Source organism: Buceros rhinoceros, unplaced genomic scaffold (genome assembly GCF_000710305.1).
Source record: "Buceros rhinoceros silvestris isolate BGI_N320 unplaced genomic scaffold, ASM71030v1 scaffold3175, whole genome shotgun sequence".
In the NCBI taxonomy this organism is placed as follows: domain Eukaryota; kingdom Metazoa; phylum Chordata; class Aves; order Bucerotiformes; family Bucerotidae; genus Buceros; species Buceros rhinoceros.
The window spans coordinates 16,680-35,821 of NW_010410953.1; the positions used below are offsets into that span (position 1 = coordinate 16,680).

The 19,142-nt window shown below is 37.9% G+C and overlaps 1 protein-coding gene across 1 annotated transcript in view; it reads right to left on the reverse strand.

The window, feature by feature from the left end:
- Positions 1–12,450, reverse strand: part of AKAP11 (A kinase (PRKA) anchor protein 11) — a 19,668-nt gene extending 7,218 nt beyond the window's left edge. The window contains exons 1-6 of the mRNA XM_010135780.1: positions 12,391–12,450; positions 6,572–6,688; positions 3,410–3,457; positions 1,724–1,858; positions 492–750; positions 3–57 (exon numbers count right to left, since the gene is read on the reverse strand). Coding sequence (XP_010134082.1) covers positions 3–57; positions 492–750; positions 1,724–1,858; positions 3,410–3,457; positions 6,572–6,688; positions 12,391–12,450 — 674 coding nt within the window. The remainder of the gene's footprint in view (positions 1–2; positions 58–491; positions 751–1,723; positions 1,859–3,409; positions 3,458–6,571; positions 6,689–12,390) is intronic.
- Positions 12,451–19,142: the final 6,692 nt, after the last annotated feature.

Here is a 19,142-nt window from a genome sequence, read left to right on the forward strand (position 1 = left end):
CAGGAATGGTCTGTGAAGCAGCATCTCGATGGTTTTGAGAAGGAAGGCTGCATGCACCTGAAAAGAAAAAAAAAAAGAAAAGAAAAAACCAGATTGCCTCAAAACCAAGAATTTCCACAGAACTACAGAAAACTGGGGCCATATTTTGATGGCAGCTGCTGGGTTTGTTACTGGAGCAAAATGCTAGCTCATTTTTCATGATCAAAGCAATCTTTTTTTTCCAAATCCTAGTATACTAATCTAATAACTGACAAATTAATGTATTTTTTAGCACAAGTACAACAAGATTCTACGTGATTAGCATTCGACGGGATTAGAATCTTTACGAGTTGATAAACTTGTGAAAAGGATAGCAAAAAAAAAGTTTCAATTGCATAATTGCAAAACATCAAGTAAAAAATTACTACTTATTTACTCACTTTCTGATGAAATTCCAAGAGCCTAAATTTCAAATAACAATTGCTACAAGTCAACAGCACGCAAGAATTTACCGGCACTTTGTATCTTTGAAGGTTCATCTTCATCTAAGTGTTCAAAAGCAGTGACAAAATCGTCCTCAATTGAAGAAACAGACTGATTAGTGTCATCATCATCTCCATGGGACGTCTCTGTTTGATGTTTTTGCAATGAGTTTTCTACGGCGTATCTTATGCCTGTGGTATACTTGCTCAGCAAGGTAAATATATAATCAGCTTTGATTCTTGGGAATGAAGGAGACAGTCTCATCACACAAAACACTTCAGGAAGTTGCTTCTTGAAAAAGAGAGCAACAAAATAACAAACATAACAATCTTAGAATGATTTCAACTATCAGTAGTAACAAGAGATTCTTCCTTCGATTCATTTATATTAACAGTAAACAATTCACAAATGAATGGAACAATTTGTGCAGAGTGATAGTTAAAATCACTTACTCATTTTCCTAACTTCTGCATTCTGAGTAAGTTGTCACAATAGAACAAACAAACACAGGTTGTGTAATACAACCCTGACAATGTGTACTCAAGAATCTATTAAGGAATGCATGTTAAAAATCTGTAGAGGAAGACAGTACTTCAAAGCATATTTATGCTGAATCTTACTTCATAGGATATTTGTTTCTCCAAGGTATTTTTTACCCTATGTGCAACATAATTAAATCTAACATGCACAATTAGTCAACATGGCTTTAAAAAGTTTACTTTAACAATATTTATAATTCAAAATAATTAGCATAATGATAATATCGGAAATAATATTGAAATAAAAATAATGAAAATTACATAATTAACAGCAATTGCAAATAATTTTTTAGTAAGAAAAGAGCCCACTTAGTTTTACAACACCTGACATTCTCATAAATTTTGGCACCTCTGTTTCAAAAATAAAAGTCTGCCAAAGACGAAAGCTGTATCTGAGCAGAACAGATATAGGTAACTTGGCAAATTTCATCTTCTTTCCAAGCTGGCAGTAAGAGGGACTATAGCCTAGCAGAAGCATGGGATCAGCACCATAATTATTTGATAAATATTTTCTGTTAATACAGGACTTGAAAGCACCAAGTTTATTTTGACATTTTCTAACTTTCATTTTAAAGAAACTGCAGAAATGCAACAACATTCATACCACTGTGGCTAAGATGGCCCCAAAACAAAAGGAAGACAAGGTGTGATATGACTAAATCCTCTGAGGCCAAATATAATGCTTAGGTATTAACATATTCAAGAAGACACAAAATTTTTACCTGATGTTTCATGACATAAGGTTTTGCCAAGGTTTTCTTTACATCTTTTAGAAATATAACCTCATTTTCTTTCAGTTTGCACAACTGGAGAGATTTCAGAGCATCTGGAAGCTCTACAGAAACAGCTGCCAACTCCTGATTTAAATACACAAACACATTGAGAATATAAAGTGAAAAAAATAACATGTAAATATTAACGGTTTTTATCTCACATGCCCCCTAAACAGTAACAGATGCTGATTTTGGTAAAGCTTCTCTTTTCTCCCTTATTTCTTGCCCCATTCCCTACTTGCTCTCTTGAACCGTGGTGTAAAGCTCATGTAAACAAGCTTCAGATCAGTCCACACTCATCTCCAGCTCACTCTTCTACCGAAAGAAATTCCACTGTTTCTCATGGGCCAGAAGAGGCTTAAAAGTCACAAAGGAGAATCTTGTAAGCAGCTGCACATCCTACAAGGTAGGTATGCAGCTACAAAGAGAACACTGAACTCAGCTAATAATGGCTGTCAGTGGATCTCCACACGCTCCTAGTGTGCTTTATTGAAATGGTGTTTTAGTTCCCTATTACGAAAACAGGGACAAAGCACTTCTTTAAGCATGATCTTGGTAACTTTTGGATTTACCTAATATAGAAAAAGTCTATGAAAGATCTATGGAGTTTTTTTTAAATTTCTAAACACTACTGATCTAAACACTACTGATCCATACAGTACAAAACAAGTGTCCATCAATCTATTTAGACCAGTTCTCTCTGAATTCCATCTAACTCTAGACAAATAGTCATTACTCATACTTGAAAGAACGTCTGGCACTATTATCATTTGATTAATTAACAACATTGATATACAACTTTGAACACAAATGGATTCTGTTTGTTTCTGTTGGAAATGGATTTCTGTTTGTTTGATCAGTGTTTCTGTTTTCCATTTTTAAGCGTCAGCAAACTATTACAGCAGTCTCCTCTAAGAGGAGAAGCGTGGACCTGCTTTGTGAACATGTATGTTATGAACTATACTGGCATGCAAATTGCACAGGAAGATTAAATCCTTAAATTCTTAAAAAGGTACAGTATAACCCCACTAGTGTGCTATGCTTCCCCTTTCAAAATAGTATGTCCTTATTCAACTATCCAGAACAATATTTTAAGGTATAACCATAATACTGAGTCCTGGTCCCACACCAGCAGTTCACAACTAGTGGTCAATTCAGTAAAGTTTTAGCTTTGCAGATGTCAACTGTACCGTATTAATAAGCACAAGTCTACTAAGGAGAAGGTTACAAACCAAAATACTGATACACACAGGTTTTTAACAAAAACAACAACAAAAAAAAAAAAGGCCACAAAAACCCACAACCAACCAAACCCCTCCCCCTGCAACTCTCCCACCACCCTCCCACCCCCTCAAAACAAACCCACTCCCCACAGATTGAGTAAGCTGTTTCAGACCATTCTAATGCAAAGACTGACCCAGGTGGTATTTTAAATCAAACACTGATGATCATACAAAAATAATTATTTTCAACCTTTCAACGATATTTAAAACTTAGGTTTTTAAATGTTTGTGATACATACATTTCACTTCTCAAATACCAAAATTCCTCCATCTAAAAAACTGGGTACTAATTAGAAGAAATCACCAGTGCTAAAGGACATTATTTTTCAATATAGATAGATATATACTGTACCTGCAAATGAGCAGTACCCATTTCTTCAGCAACACTTATAAATGTAATCTGTAAAATAAATACATGAACAGATTGAAGTACAGAAAAGAACTTTGTTTCCTGCGGATAATTGAGTTAAAAATTCATCAGGCTTTACCATAAAGCTTCACTCTACTGCTACAAAAACCACACCTTGGGGCAGCATAGCTTGCTCAAACTGTAGCATATAGTCTTACATAAAGAATAGTAATGCTATACTATCAGACTTGTGAAAGATCAGATCAAACTCAAGAGCATATACCTCATTTAAAAGCCACTACAAAGAAATTTTTCTAGCAGCCTGTTGGCTGATATATACTGAACAACATACAAAAGTCTCATCACATCTGTTAAAACAAACATGATTTTGCAAAAGATGAGTGCTCATCTGTCCAGGAACCTGGAGTATGTCAGAAATGCCAGCTTTACCTCAGTTTTCAGTGTTTGTGGACAGGGGAGATATTTTATCACACTGTTCCTCTCTTCCGTCTACAGGTGTGCTGTATTGTTCAACATGAACAGACTAAAGAGAGTCAGTATTTTGTCTTACCTTCAGTGTCAGATCGTGTTCTATTTTACATCCATTACCCAAACTCTGTTTCAAACATTAGATTTCCTCCATTCTCATTTAGTATTTCCCTAATGACAACTCAATGGGGTATCTGCATGCTTCAAAAAATATCCCAAGATATTTATTTTCAAAACAAGGTTGTAAGAAAAGAAATTTTCCTTCCGTTTTGTAGATATGGAGTAAAGCAAAATGATTAGATACTTCCACTGATGTTCCGACTTAAGTTTGATATGGCTTAGATTCAATTATTTCAGAGCACCATTGAATTTTACTTATTCAAGTTGATACTAAATTTGTAGCAGCTACTTCCTGTTACTCTAAGGTTGTTTCTCAAGTTTAAAAACAGCAAAGTGTGTGCTTATAATCATTTATTATTCTCTGGTTCAGCCACTTGCTTGTGCATACATAGAATCTCTGAAAGGATTCAGAGAAAAAAAAGAGGTTTGAGAATGTTATTTCAAAGTGTGACCAAAAAAAAAAAAATCCAAACTTTCTTTTAAACCGAAACCATTCTAAAATACAAAAATTTCTTCAACTATTCTTAAATGTTTTATCTGCACAACATTTGCCAGACACCTTTCAACTTACGCATCTTTTTTATCTGTACAGTACCCACAATATGAACTTCAGTCCTCCACAGAAGAGGCAAAATAGCAAATAATTTAAAGGACCTGGCAAAAAACCCCTAGTTCTCTGAAGAACACTTTGGGAGGCTTTAGGGTTTGCTGCTGCTGGGGGTGGGGGGTTGGTATTTTTTTTAATGGGTGTTTGCTCTTGTCGTCTTACACGGCCTTTCCTCTTCCTCAAGACAATGATCCCAACCCCTTCCTTCTCCCATGGGATAACTTGCTGTGCAAGACAGGACAGTATGCAGGAGTCACGGCTTCGCACAAATGAAGGCCAACCAGGCCACGTGTACACTGACAGACCAACAGACTGATGTCAAAGAGACCACACCACTGCTGAGTTTGCCTACTTTTGCCTCAGTGTCAACATTAATTTGGATCTCTTTATTCTGCCCAAACTCCAGTTTTCAGAGAAAAATAAACACCCTTTAATACCTTGAACACGCCTGAAGTTAATACACCAGTTCAAAAGTTATTGAGGAGTGGACCGGGGAAATAGAAAGGCCAACAGCTGGTAACACAAGTCTTTTCTTTAAACTAAAAATAGTATATAAGACACTATGAAGGTTATCACAACCCATCGGGAAAGTGGAAATAAATTAAAATGGTACAGAAAAAACTAAATTCTGGTTTTCGTTAAATCTGAGTAATTATCTTTGGAGTCCTAATAACGTTCCTTTAATGTTATTCTGCATATAGTTGTCTTTCCCTCTGTTTTCACAAGAGAAAAATACCTATTCTGTGGCAGGATATTGACCCTTTTACATTTCAACCAGAGGACTCTTAATTGTTTGAGCTAATAAGGTAACTAAATATAGTCACTATCTTTCTCCATAGGGACCATCATTGCAGGCATATAAAGCATATTGCCAGGTGTTTGTCAAGTATTTGCTAGAAGACCAGAAAAAAAAGCAGTAGGTGGGGAGCAACATATGAGGGATTTTGGAGATTCTAGAGCATGGTCTGTTTGAACAGACGCAGACAAAGTTTTGCCCTCCTCCACTGTCTACCTCTTCTTCCTTACCTCTGTCACAGTTCTTCATCTTTCACAAATTCAGCCTCTTGCCTGCTCCCCAAAAGTTTCATACAGTCACAACCTCACCGCCCAGATGGTCCCAATCCTCCTGGTGTTTATTGAGGCAACACAAATTCATCTCTACTGGTCACGCAATCTGCCTCTTCCCTTCCTCCTGGTACTCCTTATCCAATTATCTGTCTTCCCTAAACATTTCCTGAGTCTTCTCTGCTTCACTTATCCCTAGCTCAGGTCCTCTGCCTGGCTAATTCAGGTCATCCTCTCCTTCGCTAAGTTCTCTGTCAGAATACTGCTTAGTATTCTAAGACACTTAATAAAGATACAGGGTCCATATTACCTCTTACTTATTTTTCTTTTTCCTTTGGAGAAGCTGCTGTTATTCTTGTAATTCAAGCAGCTCTAGTCATTCCTCCTTGTAGCTTGAGATTTACCCAGACAGTCCTGCATTCTGTCCAGATCTACTTCTCTTCTCCTTAGACTTTAATACAGATAAGCCAAAAACTGGACAAAGTAAAAGAAGTCTAGTTCTGCAATGTTAAGGATTCAGCTTTCAGTGCTCAGTACAGGCCAAACAAGAGTACTCCCCCTTTTATCTTCAAACCTGGATCAAAGTGATCGCAGGAGCACGCAAAAATGTCATACACCCAGTCATACAATTCTTAAAAGATCATCTATCTACACATTTCAGGTTTTTTAGTTTTGGAAATCCTACAAAGCAGTGAAAAGTCACAGCTCTTTTCAAGTCTACGGTGACTGAATTCCAGAATGACAATAGCAGGAACAGATTTTTATGGCCAGTAACTTGCATCATTGTTCACATTTACTCTTCTGCAACTTCCCATAATGCCTCAGGCTAAATCATTTTCTATCACAGCCACATAATACGTATAAACGGTCAGGTTTTGTCAAACCTCAATAAAATTATCTTGTTCTTCCTGATGTAGACATTCCTCTGCTGATACATTGCATAACTCCTTTCTGCTGTGTAGCAGTGACTTCATAGAGTGCAGTACACCTTCACCAAAACTCTGAAAAACAACAAAAAAACGTAAGAAAAAGAATTTGCATTTTCAGTTTTGGATACAGGGTCCATCCATCTATGCTATCCTCCCCAATAGGTTTCCTTACTCTAAGAACTATTTCAAAGTACTTTGCATATAAATCACTAGGTTTTCAGTTTAAATTTACTTCAGGACAAGGAACTGAAACAGTTAAGCTGTTTTCTTTAAGCAATACTTTTATTCCAAAAGAAGCTGACCTCTCTGTATTGGAAAATAAAAAAAAAAAAAAGGTGAGAACATGCAGACTTGGAAAAAAGAAACAGACGAATCCAAGAAGAAATCCAGTCCCTATCTATTCCTTGCATCAAAGTCTGTATATGGAACTGTTCCATCAGCTTTTCCTTAAAAAGGATGAAAAGCAAATTTAGCCAATAGAAACAGAAGTGGCTTCAAAAGTCAGAGGGGAAGAAAAGAAACAAACTAACATATAACCCACAGAAAATCCACACTTTCTCCTTTCCTGTTCCTTGAAGAATATGAAATAACTGTAACTTAATCCCCTGTAAATATTTCCTGTAATATTTCTTATATTTATACTTATGGTGACATACAAGCACCCACAGATGGCTAAAAAAGGTTTAAGAATCTAAGACTTTCTGCCAATGTAACAAAGTGCAGCAGCACAAAAGAATTATCATCACTGGTGTCTGAAGGCATATAAAACAGTACGACATAACAACAAAAACTGGTTCACTCAGCTTCTAAAAGAGACAACATCCACTCACTTTTAGGAAGTTAGCAACCTTTTCTTATTTTAAAATTGTCATCTTCTCTAGCAAGTGATAAGGTTAAGAAGAAAAATAAGATCATGCTATGGTTATAAATTGTTAATCTGGTTATTAATTCTCTACACGATTGCCCTGCCAGAAATGAAGTGAGAAATCTGTGTCCAACCTATGACAAGTTATTTCAAGTTTGCATAGCTTTTTAAACAATAGTAGACATACTAGATAGTCAAATTTAGTCAGAGAATGTTTTGCTTTTCTGACACTCCCACAGCAAATCCCTTTATGGTAAAAAGTGATCTTATGTATTACAGTTAAACCTCAAGAAAGATATTTTTTTTTCTGTAGAAAAAATGGTACCAAGCACTACTACATAGGAAGGCAAATTAATACAGCATGGCCAGCGTCATCATGCTTGTGTTTACAGCGATACAAAATTAGGAAAGCATTTCTATAATGAACAAAGGCAAAATGGAAACTTCTCTTCAGAATCCTTGAAATTACCAGAATCTTTCAGAATGTTAGTAAACAAGGCTCAGACTACCACCCTGACAGCCAAGGCCAAGTAACAATAAGGCAGTCAAAACAGTCATTTTTATGGAAAAGTAACATCAGAACTATTTTAAAATGCATTTTAGGCAGTTATTGTGTCATTTGAAATAAAGTAATGAAGTTTTCTTCCAATTTCCACTTCCATTTATTCCTTCGTCCCCACATTTAGTGCAGTTTATCTCCACGCTTTAGTAATATATCTTTGTATTTTCCAAAGTATCCCAACAGGGTCTTTCTCTTTGATTCTCTGCATCCTCCAAATTTACAGCCAGCTGCAATACCAATATTGCTCAAAGACTCCTCCCAGTAATTCCTCCATTCAACTCATACAGAATTCATTTGTGAAGTCAAGCAAGCATGTTGAAATGTCTCATTTCCAGCTTCTACAATAATTTAATCAGTCACAGCACCCAAAATAGTAATTAAAAAATCCAAATCATACAATGCAACCTGCTAATTTTCTGCAGACCAACAGTAATCCAGTTTGAGAAGGGCTCATCATCATTCTTTAGCAGTTAGGTTTTCTAAGGCTACGAATTATCATATATACCTTATTCATAAGCAAGTAGTTTTCTATAGTTTAACATCCTGAAAGGCAGGATGGCTAACAAGAACAGGAGTACGGTATTAGAAACTACTGAGGTGAAGGAAAAGTCAAGATTTTGGAGAATACTAAGTCCAAGTGCGAAAAGAAGAAAGATACAACAACTGGAAAAACCTCACTCAGGTCTGGAAGAACCATCATACAAGACTATAGGTAGGTCTGGCAGCACACTCATGGTGGCACTACATAACTGAAGAGATAAAATATCCATATCTAAAAAGGAGGAGGAAGGAAGTGATACGTGTTTTTAAAACCACATTAATTAATATTAAAAAAAAGTTCAGAACACAGTAAGAATAAAGACACAGAAATTACAGGCACATACATAAAGAAAAGATCTCATCTACCTGGACTTCCATAGATTATTTACACTGAAATATATGACTATTTAACAAAACCAGAAAAAGACAGAGTTCACTAGAAGAGCTCTTTCTGGAAAATAAGAATTTGCCAAATGGGGTAAGCAAAGGTGTTTTTTGGGCATATGGTAGACATAGGTCAGTAACCCAGTAACCAATTTTCTCAAAATTTATCTTGATACTGAAGTTAACCTTCATCTTCAATAATAAATTTAATGGGGAGTTGGGGGAAAGGTAGATGTAGATGATACAAGTCATACAGGAAGAACCTGCTCAGTGTGAGAGTATTTTAAAATCAACCATAGGAAATACAAAGTTATGTTCTTAAAAACTGAAAGCAAGCTTTAAAATATTCACAAGCTGGGAAATAAAAAACGTGAGTTGACTACTGCTTGATTATGGTATAGCAATGAATAGTCAATATAATACAGCACTGAAAATAGCAAACATGACCTTAGTACGCATCCTTTAGTGAAAGAACTGACATCAGAGTTACTGAGAAGGACATCCTGTGTAATTGCACGTACAGTATCATCCACATGTAAAAAGAAGATTAACTCACAACAAGCACAGAAAGTAGGACTATGAAGGATAATCGCTCGTATGCAGAGGCTTTCATACAAAAGCAGACTAAAACCTTAAGTTTACACAGCTTCCAAAACCCGAGGCTAACAGAGGACAGATTCCAACTGTAAAAACATCAGCAGCATGAACATCAGCGAAACAAACAAAAAAACCCAAAAACCCCCAATTTAAGCTGAAGAATAATGACATTCATGAACAAACAGGCATAAATTTGCTGTGAATATCTTCAGTCTGGAATTCCTAAGAGTCTTAGCTATCTATTACAGCAGTGTGGTTCAAAAAGACTTAAAAACAGCAGTAGAGTATTTTATTTTTTTAACTCCCCTCATTAATTGTGAGATAATATTTAATAACTTTTAATATTCTCATGAAAATTATGCTTGTGATAGCAAAGACCTGGACTCAGTTTCACATAAATGCTCCTACCCATCAGACAGTGAAAGTAAGTTCTCTCACAACCCCAGTCTAAGAGGCACTAAACAATATTAAAAACTGAAAACCAGCAAGTTCCCAAGACTATCAGTTCGGTTTAGGTAATGACAAGAGGTCATCTTCTTTTTTCTATAAATAGCATAACTTCTTCCAATATACACTGACATATGGGTAAAAACCCTCAAGTAATCTATAAAGCTTTACTTGCAAACTCCTTTATCACAGAAATTCAAAATTCACATTTCTCACAAGAAATCCTATTTCAATCGCAAGCAGATTTTGAACTTAGTAAGTTGTACTAGGGGAAAAACAAAAATATCTTCAAACACGCACAGAGCAAGAGAGACCTGAGCAATGAAAATCCTTCTCACACTTCTGTCTCAAATGAGCAATTAAAAGTTTTGCACTGTCCCCTTTGCGGCCAGCAAATCAAGAAGTCATTATCTATGGATCCTTCACTATACTCTGGAGTAAATTGTATACTAATTGGTCTAACAAACTATTTTAAACAACGGCTCTCTAACACTTCAAACAACCCATAAACCTGCAAGATGCCACAATTTGCAAAGAAATCAAGTCCAGTGCTGGATAGGCATGTTTGCTCTTAAGAAACGAAACAGCTCTTCCTGATTTCATGTGCTGTAAGATTTAAAAGGACTGAATATTCTGAAGTCATTCTGTAAAACTGGAAACTTAAGTTTTAAATGTGCATACCACAACAGACTTTTAAGAGCTACTATTGCAAGAGATGCTGTTAAGTATTACAAAGAGGACATGAATCAGACCACAAGTTGTGAATCAACAGAAGATGAAACATAGTGCAATTCTGACCACCCTACTGCCTGGACCTGTGAGAAAGAATGAAGGTTCCACACTACAATATAAGCAGCCACCCCTCAGGGGAACATCAAGAAGAGGCAACCACAGATCAGAACGTTGGAGTCTGGCTGTATGAAAATGTAGAATTCTGCAACCCTGAGAAGGGTCGAATTCATGTTCCTAGAACCACAGAGTCCAGAATGCTATATGGCAATTAACAGAGTAGTTCACTGAGATAGTATTTTAGGTAACCATTAGAATTAGTGAGGAATCACTGTTCACTGTCATTACCAGAAAAATGTTTCTGCAATCCCAAGGTCTTAAAACCCAGGGAGGGTGGGGCTGGTTGTTGGTTGGTTTGGTTTTTAAATTGAAGAGAAAAAACAAAGTGCAGACTCAAATAGTCCTCTAAAGTCCAGTTTATGTTCAGGTTAAGAGTACAAAATGACTTGACTGCAGTTAAAGAACTCTATTCGAGCTGGAGATTTCTCATAAACTAATAAAATATTAGTTTTTATGCAATGCGTCTTAAAGTGAAAGAATATCACCAGTAATAATAAACTGCTTAATGTAGGGCAGTTACCATTCCGTATCGGGACCTGGAACAACCAATTACCTGCCTGGCAGTCCCATAATGCTTGCCTTTGCCTTCAAGGAATTTGTGCAGGGCCTATACCACAAACCCTATTTCCTTAAAACAACTATACATGGTTATGGAATAAAATAAAATAATACTATTTTCATGTGACAAGATACTTCCTTGCTCCTTTTCTCCTTTTAAGTGTTGCACACACTAGCGGGTAAAGAATTTCTAGGTCTTTCCTGGATACTAATAAAAATACTCATCTGTATTCAACTACTTGGAGAAATAGGATTGGATAAATTTGTTCTTTCAGGATAAACTGCAACTTAATTTGAGTAAATGCTTATAGAAGTTGCAAGAAAATTTGAGGAAGAGTATTTATGTTCTCCGAGCTAAAGTAACAAAATTTAAATGACTATATAAACAAATACTACTGAACAAAAAAACCACTAATACCTTTCCTAAGTGTTAGACATACTTCCTTTGTCACCAAGGCACTGCCTAAAAGTTCATGTAAAGACAAGGATAAGCCAGTGAAGAAACCAAGATCTAAAGATGATTAGATTAGAGTAAGCCCTAACAGACTTCACAGAACAGTTCTCAATGAACACTACGTATTTATATTTATTACATACAAACTTGAAACCCTGCGCTCAGAAGTTATATTCCAATAAGCAAGGCATATTTTAGCAAATGAATACACCATGAATTCATCTTATGTCATCTTAAAACAAAAAGCAAAGACAAAAGGCAAAAGCATGAATCCCTTTCTTAAATTATTCTGTCTCCCAGTTCAAACACGGTAAACATGCCAAAGCATAAAGCAAAGGCAACATCTATGCCACCTTGAAACGTTAAGACAACCAAAATTAAAGCATGCAAAAAAAAGAAACAACACTCAAAAAATCTCAACTAAACCTACCAGTTCACTTAGTTCATTACTAGACTGCTGCAGTAAAGATCAAAAAGCTCTAAAATACTTTTAAAAAAAAAAAAATACAGCTAATTACCTTTTTCACAGATATTCTTGTTTTCATTTGATTGCCCTGATTCCTGGTGTACATATCCATGATTTTGCCGATCTTAGTATTCGGTGAAAGAAGTCAGCTCAAAAATACCTACAAAAACCATTTATACTTGATTATTTTAATAATACATTTTGAATATTTCAATAATACATTTTGAAAACGCAAGCAGACAAGAACCAATAAAAACAATTAAAAAGCATTTTAAAACTGAGAAAGATTAAAAAGCACACCATCCATTGTTGCCTTTAAGAAAGCACTGCCTTAATGACTTTTAAAACAATGCATGAAATGTAAACCTTATAGTTAGTTCCAACGTTTTTCTTTAACTAGATTGCAAGGCTGCATTGGGGTGGAGGAGGAATATTTCATTAAATATTCTTTAATTATTGCTGATGCTCTGGTGAAGTTTATCAGCAGATTCCTGTACCATACATGGCACTACAACTACCTTTCAACAGTCTTGAGAGGAAAACATACTACTTACCCACTTAACCAACTGGCCTATTTATTTCTGTCAGCTCTCAAGTACTAGAGACCAACACATGACTCCTGTTTAGGGTAACATGTACCAACAGTCTTGTTCTCTGGCTCTGCTCTGTGGGCAGTCCTGTCTCCACTGGCAAAACACAGAGGACCAAAGATGCGTTTACCAGCACTCTTACTTCACCAAAGTCGGTCAGAAGTTTCTGCTTGAGTCAGCTATCCATATTGACCTTACATCTAATTCTAACAAGAACAAAGAAAAAAAAAGTGATGAAAGCAAACCAAGTTTTTCAAGTTTCCCTGTTTAATCAGCAGCAATGAAAAGTAACAGAATAATCTGGTTTGTTCTGTTCATCTCTACATCCCACAAAATAGGCAACAAACATAGGGCATTAAAAAATAAGCAAGCATGGGCTGGGCTTTTAAGTTTTATGGAAGTTTTAACACTTCATCTTTTTCCTGACTAAACTGCGTGGCCATGGGAAAAGAACTCCTAGACTACACAAAATAAACCAGGTAAGGATGAGATACATGTAAAAATGACTGCAAAACAAAAAATAAACACCAAAATATCAGAGTATAGGTCTCTTTTGCACAATTGTCCAGCTTGGTTTTCCTCAATCTCATCTCAAGCACATATTTAGCCTTTATATGGGAAAGAAATCTTTATATGGCTTTGTTCTTGAGCGTATGTGATATAAAAAGGAAGATCAGTAGTGGCATCAAGTATTTGTAATTCCCCCTCCCCAGCACTATAAAAGTAACCATGCTGGGTCCCACAGTATTCACTCAGGTACAGCAGTCTACAGCTACGCTGCCTTCAGCCAGCAGGTTAAGTATTTTCCTGTGGCAACAGCTAGTAAACCCTGGAGACATGGGCAGCAATGGCACATGCAGCTGCAGTGTCATCTACCTCATGAAATCACCCAACTTGTAAATCATAGTACAAAGACTCTGGAAGACACCAGACAGAAACTGTGCTGGTTTATCAACATAACACTACAACCACTTTCTCTTGTCTGCATCCAGCCCTTCAGAACTTGAATTATACAAGTTCTCCCCACCGCCTATAGCATCTCAGCTCTCCGTCATCCATTTCAGAGAAATATAAAGGGTTCCACTTGCCCAACAATGCAACAAAACCTGACTGTTCTTTTTCCTACATAAAACTATCATCCATTTTCAAAAGGACAATGGTCCAATCATCTGAGAAGTACCCAGACCTTAAAACTGACTAGAAAGTAAGTGAAAGCACTGAAAAACAAAGCAGCCTGGAAATAGCTCATTTTTTGAGTAAATAAAACCTACCATTTAAAATTATTTTTACTTCTGCATATTGCATTTTACCATTAAATTTAATTTCCCCCTACTGCAAACTCACAGTTTAAATAATAAATGGTTTAATATATATTAATTTATTATATACATATGAATGAAATAATAAATGGTTTAAATAATAATAAATGGCAGATGTATCAGATGTAAAAGGAACGGGACTTTCTTGTTACAGAATAAGTACCAGTAAACACCCCAACGAAAGAAAAAAAATTGAACATATGAATAACTGATAAATACCTGCAGTTAAGTTTAACCATCTCTGCCCTTCTAGTGAGTTGGATCTCCTTAAAGGCACACAGCATGGGCAACAAACAGGAGGAGCTGTAAGCCACCGTGCTGCTAGAAAGCTATGACCTAGCTGCCATTACTGAAACTTGATGGGATGAATGCCATGACCGGATTGTGGCTATCAATGGCTACAGGCATTCAGGAGGAACTGAGGAGGAAGGAGGGGCAGAGATGCTGCCCTCTAAATCAAGAACCAGATGAGCATGAAGAGCTGTCTCTGAGGAATAACCACGACGAGGTCAAAAGCTTATGGGTAAGAATTAGAGACCATGGCAACAAAGAAACTTCGAGGCTGGTGTCTCCTACAGGCTTCCCGACCAAAGGGAGCCTATTGATGAAGCTGCCTTACTCCAGCTACAGGAGGCATTGTGCTCGCAGGCTCTCATCCTGCTGAGGAACTTCAACCCATCCTGACATCTGCTGGAAAAGCAGCACAGTGAGCTGTAGACTCCTGGAAGGCATTGAAGAAAACTTCCTAAGCCCCACCAGAACAGATGTGATACTGAACCAAATGATCACCGATGCAAGTGATCAGTAATGCAGCCTGGGCTGTGCACTGGTGGAGTTCACAGTGCTAAGGGATAAGGGTCAGGTAACGACTAAAGTCAGGACCCTGGATTTCAGGAAAGCAAACTTGCAGCTCTTCAAGAAGTTCATCAACAGGACCTCCTGGGAAACTGCCCTCAGGGAGCAGAACAGAGCTAGCAGATCTTTAAGGATGCTTTCCATAGAATGCAAGATCCCCAAGTGTAAGAAATCAGGCAAGGAAGGAAAAAGACTAGCATGGCTGAGTTGAGACCTGCTGGTCAAACTAAAGGGCAAGAAGGAACTGGTGTCCTGGGAAAAGTATAGGGATACTGTCAAGTTGTGTAGAGATGGAGTCAGGAAGGGCAAAGTGTGGCTGGAGCTGAACTTGGCAAGGGATGCAAAGAATAATAAGTGCTTCTACAGATGAAATGACTACATCAGTGGACAGGGGAAGAGCTCTGGATGTCATCTATCTGGACTTCTGTAAAGCCTTTGACATGGTCCCACACAACATGCTTCGCTGTAAACTGGAGAGATACAGATTTGATGGATGGACTGTTCGGTGGATAACAAATTGGCTGGTGGTCACATTCAGAGGGTAATGGTCAATGCTGACGCAGATCAGTGACAAGTGGTGTCCCTCAAGGGTCCACACTGGGACCAGCACTGTTTAGTATCTTCATCAATGACATAGCAGGATCCAGTGCACCATCAGCAAGTTTCCAGATGACACCAAGCTGAGTGGTGCAGTGGTGCACGGCTGAGAGATGGGATGCCAACCAAAGACACCTGGACAAGCCCAAGAAGTGGGTCGATGTGAGGTTCATGAGTTCAAAAAGGCCAAGTGCAAGGTCCTGCCCCTGGGCTGGTACTGCTGCAGGATTATATGACTGAGAGCAGCCCTGTGGAGAAGGATTTGAGGTCACTGGTGTATGAAAAGCTGGACGTGAGATGACATGTGCTCATAGCCCAGAAAGCCAACCGTATCCTGGGCTTTATCAAAAGAAGCATGGCCAGCAGGTCAAGGGAAGTGATCCTCCCCCTCCACTCTGCTGTGGTGAGATTTCACCTGGAGTACTGCATTCAGCTCTAGAATCTTCATGAAGGACATGAACCTGTTTGAGTGGGCCCAGAGGAGGGCCACAAAAATGGTCAGAACCAAGCACTCTGGTATGATGACAGGCTGAGAGAGTTGGGGTTGTTCAGCCTGAAGAAGAGAAGGCTCAAGGGACATCCTACTGCAGCCCGTCAATACATAAAGGGGGTCTACAAAAAAGATGGGAAACAACTTTTCAGCAAGGCCTACTGCAACAGGACAGGGGATAATGGTTTTAAACTAAGAGGGGAGATTTATTCTGAGGGTGGTGAAACACTGGCACAAGTTGCCCAGAGAGGTGGTAGCTGCTCCATCTCTGGAAACATTCAAGGTCACGTTGGATGGGGCTCTAAGCAACCTGATCTGGTTGAAGATGTACCTGCTCACTGCAGGGGTGTTTGACTAGATGACCTTTAAAGGCACCTTCAAACTCAAACTATTATATGATTTTATAAATCCATTTTTCCAATGATTCCCTAAGGAACACTATTCTCATCAGACCATGTAATAAGCCTTCAGTTAGCTTTTCCAGTCTTGTTTGAATATACGCAAGTAGCAAAATTAAATAATCAGCTTAAGGGACTCCAACAGGAATTTTACCGTGGATTTCATCTCTTTGTATAAATTTACCTTATGTCTAAATTTATGAAAAGTAGTGTGTATTGACAATCATTAGTTGACAGAAAGGAAAAAAAAGTATCTTTTGCCTGTAAAGTGCATATGTGTTGAGTAAATCTCTTAGTTAGCTATAGGGGCCTATATGTACACACACATTCCTTTGTTAAAGACATATAAAGACACAAGGAATCTGAATTGTATGGGCAACAAATCTGAACTATATGTAACGCGTTCTTATTAAATTCAGTTCCAATAAAATAGCCCTATTTTATTACCTAATAGGCAATATTGTAATTTTGCCTAATAGGCAATATTTGTAATTTGCCTAATAGGCAATTACAACAGTATATCCATGATTATGCTTCAAAAAAGTTTTTGTGCTGGAGTAGTGTTAAAAAAAAAAATCTTTCGTTTAAAGAAACTGTAATTTTTTGTCTTCAATACAATGACATGAAGCAGCAAAAAGAATTTTACTAATGATTTGCAAAAGCCAGGCTTAATCAATACTGAGCTTTGAAAGATTCATTCAAAATATGAAATGTGAAAATACCTTAAAAACAACAATATGCACTCTTTCATAACCTTAGCAAAACAATTGCTATTGAAAACCAACACTGACAAGCAGGCAGAGTAGTTTAATAGATCCTTCCCTAATTCTCATTTCCAATAATTTAGGTCTTTCACTAATTGTGTTGGCAGTCTTGGAAAAGTCCATTTATAAAACGACAAGCGGTCTTGACCACAGCCACAGCTATGCTAAGAAAAGGGAGGGTGGGTGAGGGAGGTGTAGAGGGGTGTATGGAATACCTCGTTGTTGGTCAGCACTAGTAACAGTTAGAAAAGGTTGGATCTTTTTCTGGTTTGCTTCTAATTGTTTTAGATTACATTTCTGTCACAGAGAAACATGACATAAATACCAAACTCCACCAATTTCAAAATAATTCTTAATTTCCTCTGCCTAGATCATCACTAAAAATCATCATCCTCACCTTCCCTCCACCCCTGGGTCTGGATTTTCAAATACATCCTGGAAAAAAATATATTACTTGATGTACCAGAAACAGCCATTAGTCTAGATTTTGCGGTTTGTGCAATTAAGTTGCAGTATTTTATTCCGTTATGTATTTTGTACATAACATAAAGCAAATAAGTGTGGGGGGGACTGTATTATTTTCTAAGCAGCAGCATTTTCTCAAGTGACCTTACTTCCCCTCCAAGAAAACTTCACCAGAGAACACCTTGTTTAGGAGGTATTTTTTGGTTTTGATTTGGGATTTGTTTTAAAGATTGTATCATACCAAATGATTACAGAGAGGGGAATATTTTTCACAATGAGTAAGACTTTCACCACTATACTTCTTCAATCGCCAAGAGATTATAAAGAATTCCTGAAGGACATGAAATTAGGAGGCATCAACCAAGATGACATAATTTGATTACCATGCCTCAAAAAAATCACCTTGACTGCAGACCAAGAAAGACTGCTGGACAAATGGGACCAACATTATTTAAAAACACTTAATTTCTCATTTAGAATTAATTAAATATTGGCAGTATCTATCACTAAGGGCTAGCTGTACTGTACAGTTCTTAAATAATCTTGCAAATATGAAGGAACATAAGAATCTTCCCAAGAGTAACACATGTAAATTAAGTCACTGATTGCAGTATCACTTGATCTCTTCCAGATACAACATAACTTCTTTTTTTCTCCCTATCTCACTCTGGCAATACATCAAGGCTTCAGTAAGAAGGCCATAATACCGGATCTAGAGTTCATACCTCTTTTTTTTTTTTTTTGCCCAATGGATATTGGGGGAAAAACAAGAGGAAGGTACTTCAGCTGTAATAAAGCAAGCCCCTCATCGGAGCCAAGAAAGCAAACGAGCAGCAATACTCGCTGTTCCTCCTCTCTTCTGGGAGGAAAGGAACTGGAAGAAGGATGTGGGGAGAGAAGAGGAGGAGACACTTTTAAAAAGCGAAATGTTGAGAATGGGGTGAACTTACTTAACCCGTGTGCATCAACCACAGGCCAGCAATGCAGGAGGTAACGCGGACTTACTTCGCCTTCGTGCATCAACCACAACAACGCAGGCAGGAGTCAGTCTCCAGACGAGACCGCAGTCAACCCCAGCCGAGGGGGTCACCGGACTTCCCACCCAGCCCCTCCTCCAGCAGGCCTTCGGCGCAGGCCGCCGCGCCTACCAAGGGGCTCTGCGGGAAGGAAGGAGGGATGCTGCGAGCACCCCCATCCCCGCTCCGCTTCTCTACGGGCCAAAGCGCTGCCTTACCTTCCAGCCCCGCTCCGCGCTGCAGTACAGCAGCGTCCCGCACTGCGCGGCCCCCGCAGGTGAGCGCGGGCCGCGGAGGCTCCGCAGGGCCC